Consider the following 9,474-nt stretch of genomic DNA (forward strand, 5'->3'; position numbering starts at 1 on the left):
TAACTAACTAACTAACTAACTAACTAACTAACTAACTAACTAACTACTAACTAACTAACTAACTAACTAACTAACTACTAACTAACTAACTAACTAACTAACTACTAACTAACTAACTAACTAACTAACTAACTAACTAACTAACTAACTACTAACTAACTAACTAACTAACTAACTAACTAACTAACTAACTAACTAACTAACTAACTAACTAACTAACTAACTAACTAACTAACTAACTAACTAACTAACTAACTAACTAACTAACTAACTAACTAACTAACTAACTAACTAACTACTAACTAACTAACTAACTAACTAACTAACTAACTAACTAACTAACTAACTAACTAACTAACTAACTAACTAACTAACTAACTAACTAACTAACTAACTAACTAACTAACTAACTAACTAACTAACTAACTAACTAACTAACTAACTAACTAACTAACTAACTAACTAACTAACTAACTAACTAACTAACTAACTAACTAACTAACTAACTAACTAACTAACTAACTAACTAACTAACTAACTAACTAACTAACTACTAACTAACTAACTAACTAACTAACTAACTAACTAACTACTAACTAACTAACTAACTAACTAACTAACTAACTAACTAACTAACTACTAACTAACTACTAACTAACTAACTAACTAACTACTAACTAACTAACTAACTAACTAACTACTAACTAACTAACTACTAACTAACTAACTAACTAACTAACTAACTAACTAACTAACACTAACTACTAACTAACTAACTAACTAACTAACTAACTAACTAACTAACTAACTAACTACTACTAACTAACTAACTAACTAACTAACTAACTAACTAACTAACTAACTAACTAACTAACTAACTAACTAACTAACTACTAACTAACTACTAACTAACTAACTAACTACTAACTAACTAACTACTAACTAACTAACTAACTAACTACTACTAACTAACTAACTAACTAACTAACTAACTAACTAACTAACTAACTAACTAACTAACTAACTAACTAACTAACTAACTAACTAACTAACTACTAACTAACTAACTAACTAACTAACTACTAACTACTAACTAACTAACTACTAACTAACTAACTAACTACTCTAACTAACTAACTAACTAACTAACTACTAACTAACTAACTAACTAACTACTAACTAACTAACTAACTAACTTAACTAACTAACTAACTACTAACTAACTAACTAACTAACTAACTAACTAACTAACTAACTAACTAACTAACTAACTAACTAACTAACTAACTAACTAACTAACTAACTAACTAACTAACTAACTAACTAACTAACTACCTAACTAACTAACTAACTAACTACTAACTAACTAACTAACTACTAACTAACTAACTAACTAACTAACTACTAACTAACTAACTAACTAACTAACTAACTAACTAACTAACTAACTAACTACTAACTAACTACTAACTAACTAACTAACTAACTAACTACTAACTAACTAACTAACTACTATCTAACTAACTAACTAACTAACTAACTAACTAACTATCTAACTAACTAACTACTATTCTATATGTACTACCTATACTATTATATTTCAAAATAACTTTTCATTCAGCCTTCGTAGCCAAGAAAAAAATTGTTTACACATAAGAAAAATTAACCGGCTGCGTTATAGATACAAATTTGTTTAAAACGAAAGAAATGAATTTGTCGTGTGTGAGTATGAGTAAGTGCAGAATATAAATGAAAAGGTAGAATGAAATAAAAACTACAATAACAACAACAACAAACATATTTGTAGATTGTACTTTAAAATTCAAACACACTAAAGTACTAAGGCAGCAGTATAGAAGAAAAACGCAACAACAAACACTTCATCTATGCATTTTGTTGTTGTTTATTATTGTTTATTATAAATTAAAGGGGGGAGCTAATGTTTGTGTGTAGTAAAGTGTGCTGTATTATGCAAACATTCGCATAGCAATAGCAACAGCAACAGCAGCAACCAACATCTAGGCTATCTAACGGACTACAGTTGAGGAAAAGAACATGCAAAAAATAATAACAACAAAAGAAAACTGATGATGATGAATTCTATACATTATAGTTTTTGTTTTTTTTTTTTTTTTGCCAAATGAAATCATATTTTTGCGGTATTTGTTCACTATTTTTCTTAGATACTAACGAACTGATGGGTTTTTTTTTGCTTTTGTTTGTGTTTTTTTTTTTTTGCTGATTTTGTAGTTGTCCAGACTGCATGTAGTCAGTCAAAATGAATAGACAAACTAACTAATAAAGATTAGATTTATAAAGCAAATACATAGGTATAGAAATTTAATAGCAATGAACTACAAAAATCTATTGAAAACTTTTAATAGTTTTATATTAATCATATAATATTGATAATTTAGAACTAGTAATGATTACTACTTTAGATTTTTTCTACTTCAAAATGATTTTTAAGTAACTTTAAAACTGCATATCATATTTATTATTCAGTAAAGAATATTACAAAAATTTCTATTAATTTCAACCGCTAATTTCTACCGTCGGCCTCATATCCGTTTCAACATGAGATTGTGAATTTTATGAAAGTATCAAATTATATGCTCAATCGTGTCTGTCCCACTTACTGACAATGCCTCTTATAGATCCCTGTCAGAATCTTTAGACTGAGCCTATACAGTCCTATAAGTACATACATATATTAGTAGACCTCATATCAAGTGTTGGCCATAAGGCCTTTGATATTTTGCAATACATTCTAATATCCCAGGACTGGTTTCTTTCGAAAATCAACCTATAATAGAGACAGTTTCACTCTTCTATTTCTATTATTTATATCAAGGTTAGACCTAATCTAGCTCGTTCATCCGAAAACTCATTTCCATGCCCATATGTGGGTGTAATGTACTTCATACAAATACTATATGTCATAGAAGTTTGACGAATGAAATGTTTACAATTTATATAAAAAGTTAAGCTTTTTCTTTGCAGCTCATAGACTTTATGTATTGACATGTGACACATGTGTCACAATGTTCATGGCATTCTGACATTGGACATTATGACATTTATCTGAAACGCGCAGAATTCTGAGACAGATTTACCTTTTTTTAGATGACAATCAAATGTCATCGAACCAGCAATTTAGTACATATTAGATAATTTCAAATTAGGCTCATAATATCCATGGACACTGTGACAATTTTAATACAGACACATTTTTATAAAGTATTCGAATATTTTATTAGGTTTTCAGAAAAAAAGCTATCTCTTTCCCCTGACTTTGAGTTATGTTTCAAAATTAGGAGTATTGGACTTCGGACGTTCAAAATGGAATGGAATATATACATATGTCACATAACTATTCAAGAAATTACAAGAATTTGCAAATAATTCAACAAGGGATAGGCCAGTTTTGAATCAATATTATCGTTATGATTCAACTTAATAACATTTAATACATCTACAGTAACAATAAATTTAAGTAGCAGTTGATTTTTGAAATTTCTAATATGTATTTTTAATATGCAGCAATTTTTTTCTAAACAAGATTGTATAATCGGGCATGGCCGACCATATGATACCCTACATCAGTGAATAAGTTAAAAATGTGGATTACATTTTTAAAATATAATATCTATATATATAAAAATGAATGTATGTTTGAACGTTATAGACTACTAAACGGCCGAACCGATTTTCTTGAAATTTTCACAGCGTATTCCTGCATGTCTGGAATAGGTAATAGGCTACTTTATTTCGAAATTTCAAGTGGGCGATGAGCCACGCCCACATTAAAAAAATATAAAATCCGTATATTTGAGATAATATAACGGTTAGAGTCCTCAAATTTTGTCGGAGCCACTTTAGTGTCAATATGATCATTTAGGACAAAAAGTAGGCGGACTATCATTAGGGGGCGTGGTACCTCCCATATAAATCAAATACAAAAATTCGTTTATCTGGGAAACTAATAGAACTAAATTCTTAAAATTTAGCACGAAGAACTTTAACATCCATGTAAACATTTTGGGTAATAAATTGGCGGACTAACCATTAGGGGAGCGGCACCTCCCATATTAATTAAATACAAAAATTCGTTTATCTGGGAAACTAATAGAACTTAATTCTTAAAATTTTGCACAAAGAACTTTAACATCCATGTAAACATTTTGGGTAATAAATTGGCGGACTACCCATGAGGGGAGCGGCACCTCCCATATTAATTAAAAACAAAAATTCGTTTATCAGGGAAACTAATAGAACTAAATTCTTAAAATTTTGGACGAAGAACTTTAAAGAACATTTTTAAGGAAAAAAGAGCGGACTTTCATCAATAGAAAAATTCGTATATCTGAGAAACTATTAGAGCTAGAATCTTTAAATTTTACTTGAAGAACTTTGACATTCATCTGAACATTTAGATTATAACGGGCGGACTTCCAATGGGGTACTTAGTACCTCCCATATGAATTAAATACAAAATTTCGTTTAACTGGAAAACTAATAGAACTAGATTCTTCAAATTTTGAACAAATTATTTTAATATTCATCTGAATATTTTGGAGGAAAAAGGGCGGACTTTCATCCGGGGAGCTTGAAGCCCACACATGAATCAAATAGAAAAATGCGTATATCTGAGAAACTATTAGAGCGAGAATCTATCAAATCAAATTTTACATGGAGAACTTTGAAATTCATGTGAACATTTAGAGCATGACGGGCGAACTTTCAATGGGTGGCTTGACACAACATATATGAATTAAGTACAAAATTTCGTGCATCTTGGAAACTGTTATATTATTCACATTTTTTATAGATAGATAGAAATTGGCGATAGATAGAAACTGGCGAAATTGCAATAATTTGCTTGACATCTTTCATAATTTGCTTGACATCTTTCATATGTAACATATAATAAATCTGGTATTTATTTATACATATTCCTTTTAGGATATATGGATCTAATTCCTTGGTAGAGGGATTTATGTCTGTGCAGAATTTCATCGTGATTTATAAGTGAATTTTGAACTTCGTCATTTTTGAAAGGGACTTTGTATGGGGGCTAGAGTTAAATGAAGCCCGATCATTACGAAAATCGGCAGTATCATTTAGACTTATATAAGTTTAGCCGATTTTTAAAGAGATACAAGAATATTTAACATAATTATGATCTCAAAAGCCGTAATCGGGTGGTATGGAAATAAAGGACAGATCAATAGGGTTCGTAATGGAGTCAAAAGAAGAGTATGTGACAAAATTCATAAAATTATCTTGAAAATTGCAATCTGTAGCGTGCGCACAAAATTTACATGGACACACAGACGGACGGACGGACGGACGGACGGACGGACATAGCTAAATCGACTTAGAAAATAATTCTGCCGATTAGTATAGTGGTGTAGGGTATAAAAAGCCATCACCTTGAAATAACCTAAAAGAGTTTAGCACACTAATCAAACGATCATTGCACTCCAAAAAAATATAGCTACAGTGTGTACATTTGTGCAAAAAAGTAAAGAAAATAATCACTTGGAAACAAAGCTAAACTAATTATTTTTTATAAGTTTCTAGTTATTTCGATAAAAAAAGTGTAACAAACAACAATAACTAAATGAAACAATTAATGAACGCAATTCCCTCCAACATCATTTGTATATCTATAGTCGTATCTATGTAATATAATCGGATGTGCGCATGTCATTCACACTGTATGCAACGGGCACATCACAAACAAAGAACGATGCAAATATTATTATTGCTGCTGCTGCGGAAGTTGCTGATGTTGTTGTTGTTATCATTATTTATTAAATTTGATTGATCGCAATTGGCAGAGAAGGAGAATAAGACTAACATAGTATTTTAATATGTAGAAGAGAGAGAGGGAAAATGGAACTCTTGAGGTTTAAAACAATAGAAAAACAAACAAAAAAATTGCACAATTTGAGCAGCAACACCAGCAGAGTTTTTAATTGTCTGACGTAATTTTTCAATAAAGTTGTTATTGTTGTTGTTTTTTTTTCGAGAACCACAATGTAAAGAGAAGATTCTTTGCACGTGGTTTTAGGCACGTACGTTTAAGGTTAGAAAATATGTTTGCCAATAGTATGGCGTGATATTATTAACTCGGTTATTTCCCTATTTCAAAAATGACTAATATCGTTTACTGAAAATACCTATACTGCTTAATTGCGACGTTATATTTTTGAAATTGTTAATTTTTTCCACATTTTCAAAACATGCAATTTTTCTGTACAAACATTAATATAAAATATTTCTTAAGAAAAGTTTCGAACGTAAAATTTTGTTCCACTGGAAAGTTCGGAATTTTTCTTTAAAAAAGTTTTCAACATGAAATTTTTCTATAGAAAAGTTTTGAACATGAAATTTTTCGGTATAAATTTTTCGAACATAAAATTCTATAGATCAACATGAAATAGAAATTTTTCGAAAATGAAATTTTTCCGATCAAAAAAATTCATTTCGAACATAAAATATTTCAATAGAAATATTTTCGAACTCGAATGGAAAATTTTTGAAATTTAATTTTTCAAACAATAAATTTTCTATAAAAAAAAATTCTTTTGAACATAAAATTATTCCATAAATTTTTTTGAAAATGTAATTTTCGTAAATATTTCGACTATAGAATTTTTTTCGAACATTTTTCAAACTCCAAAGTTCTTCATAGAAAATTTTGCGAATATGTATTTTTTCACGATCAAAACTAAACTAATTAATTTCGAACATGAATTTTTTCTATACAAAAATATATTTTCGAACATATGGTTTGTATGGAAAAATTTGGGAATTTTCAAACTTAAAACTAATTTAAAAAAATATTTTCGAATATAAAATTTTCATAAAAATGTTTTATGAACTTGAATATTCGAAAATATTATACACGAATATAAAATTTTTCGGGTATAAAATTCAATAATAAATTTCGAGCATAAAATTTTCCTATCGAAATATTTTTGAACATGAATTTTCGAACTTAAATGTTTTAAACATGAAGTTTTCTTTAAAATAGATTTTCAAACTAATTTTAAATTAAAATTATACCTATTCGAATTTAAAATTTATATAAAAATTTTTTCTGAACTTGAAATTTTCAATAGAAATTTTTTAATATAGAGTTTACGAAAGAGTTATAAAAGTTTTCTTCGTCTTTATTTTCAAAAATTTATTGTCTTCTTTCTAATAAGAAATCGCATGATTCCATTCCTACAAAGTTTATCTAAATAGAGAATTTCATAATATTAAACAATTAAAAAAAACAACAACAAGAAAATATTAAAACAGATTCTTATTGGAATTATTTTCCTTACAAATTAGAATTAGTTTTTTTTTCTACCAAGTAACCAAAATCCATGTGTTTTTGACTTACCAGCTTTTGTTAGTGATACGATTTGTGAACCACTGGAATAGGCCATTTCTTTATCGCTTATAATACGAATTAAAACACCACGTTTAAGAGCACGAATAAATGCCTGCGACAATTCAAACGATGTAAATGTGTACATGGCCAAATCGATGGAGTATTTAGCCGAATCGACAAACTCTATTAAACGACCGACATTGTACGCGGCACAAAAAGGATTAGGACATTTCGCGGCCGTTTTTTGTGAAGTGGGCAGTTTAACAATACGACCTTGTGACGACATAACCGACGAGGAAACACTGGTGGGCGTTGATGAAGGTGAGGCACCACTTGTGCTGTTAAAACGATGTCGAGCAGCACAGGACTGTGTTAACTCATTGGTCCAAATGACCTCATGCACTTCTTGGGCAGACGAATGTTGCTCTAGCTTTTTCTTAAGCCAATAATAGGAATGATACAATATTTCAGAGGAGATAATGACACATGAACCGTATAAACAATAACGTAAAATACTATTTTCCAACATTTTAATTTTTCAATAGGATTCTTTTTCTTTTCAAAATAAACTTGCACTTATTTTAATTGCAGCCAACCGGCTTGTATTTTTTTGATAACTTAAATTTAACACTTTAAACCTAAAGACTTTTTTGCTCTGCTTTATGTTGGAATTTATAAAGGGACTTTAATAAACTTAATATTTTCATAAATTTTCTGTTGTTAACAAGTGATAACAAAATTTACTTGTGTAAAATGCACTTTTTGCAATTTTGATTTATATTTTAGCCGAACGAACACGCGGTTTATTTGACGTTTATTTAGCGAATAAATTTTTTCTATTTTATTTGTATTGCTTTTAATTTTGCGTTTCTTTATTTTTTTAGTTGTGAACCGATCTTATTTTATCATCGTTCTTTTTTCTATTCTAGTTGAGTTTTTAACGCGGCTGCTGTTTAACGTTTTTTTTTTTTTAATTTTTTGTTCTCATTGTTTTTGTATTTCGAAGATATTTGCTTTAATTTTTTTGTTGTTTTATTATTTTGACATTTATGTGCTTGCATTCATAGGTCTTGTTTTGCGTTTTCTTTTGTTGTCTTCTTTCATCTTAAACAGTAGTTGTTAGATGCACGTGTATCTTTTACTTGTTTGTTGTTGTTTCTTTTGCTTTCTGCTTTCTGATTGGTGCTTTGCAATTGCAAAATCAGCTGATTCCGTTTTATTTTTTCAGAGTCTTTGTTGTTTGTTTTGTTTTGATTTTCGTTGAGAAAAACATTTACAGGGTTGCATTTTAGGGTATTGTATGGGAACAGTGTTGTAGCTATAGGGGTTCCATAATTGTGATTGTTTTTGGTGATTTTTATTTATATACATTAATTGTTTGCCATTAAAAATCATTAAAAATATAATCATTACAACATTTTCTAACATGGAATATTACAATTTTTAAAATTGAAAAATTTTCTTTAGAAAATATTCTAAACGTTCTATAAAAAATTGTCTTACGTTGCAGATATATGTATAAGTATGCATGTAACTCTCCGATCTTTGAAATTATTTCACCACTTGCTCAGCTTTTGTGATATATATACATATATAGGTCTTTTTGGCAAGAAACTTTTAGTTTCAGATTTAAAGTGCTTTATATCTGAAAATCTGAAGAGCTTTAAATCTGATCCGTACAATATATATCTTATTTGAAATAGCTTTCCAACCATGTATAATATGACCTCATTTGATAACCAATCCCACAAAATGTATTTTTCTTATGGTGTTATTTTACAAAATATGTGTCATTTCAATAAATCTCTTATCACTAAAATATCCAATTTTTCACATCATTGCGTTAGAATTCTTACTTTTAACATAGAAATATTATTAGATTTCAAATTTTAAATTTTCAATTCAAAAATTATAAAGTACTTTTAAATAAAATTAATATTGTCCAGATCAGTACCGCAATTCAACGACAAAATTTTGTAGTTAAAAAGTTACTGAATTGCGGTACAGATTGGTTCGAAATTTAAATTAAAATCTGTACAAGTGGTGAATCAATTTTGAAGATTGGATAATTTTTTTAACGC

The 9,474-nt window shown here is 28.6% G+C and overlaps 1 protein-coding gene across 1 annotated transcript in view; it reads right to left on the reverse strand.

Moving 5' to 3' along the window:
* Positions 1-8,567, reverse strand: part of LOC119616069 (mitochondrial cardiolipin hydrolase) — a 162,596-nt gene extending 154,029 nt beyond the window's left edge. Inside the window, exon 1 of the mRNA XM_037972216.1 lies at positions 7,403-8,567. Within this exon, the coding sequence (XP_037828144.1) occupies positions 7,403-7,922 (520 nt within the window). The 5' untranslated portion in view covers positions 7,923-8,567. The remainder of the gene's footprint in view (positions 1-7,402) is intronic.
* Positions 8,568-9,474: the final 907 nt, after the last annotated feature.

The sequence above is a fragment of the Lucilia sericata genome, unplaced genomic scaffold, assembly GCF_015586225.1.
Source record: "Lucilia sericata isolate MDLA Ls3-8-SP2 unplaced genomic scaffold, ASM1558622v1 Contig000055F_arrow, whole genome shotgun sequence".
NCBI lineage: Eukaryota > Metazoa > Arthropoda > Insecta > Diptera > Calliphoridae > Lucilia > Lucilia sericata.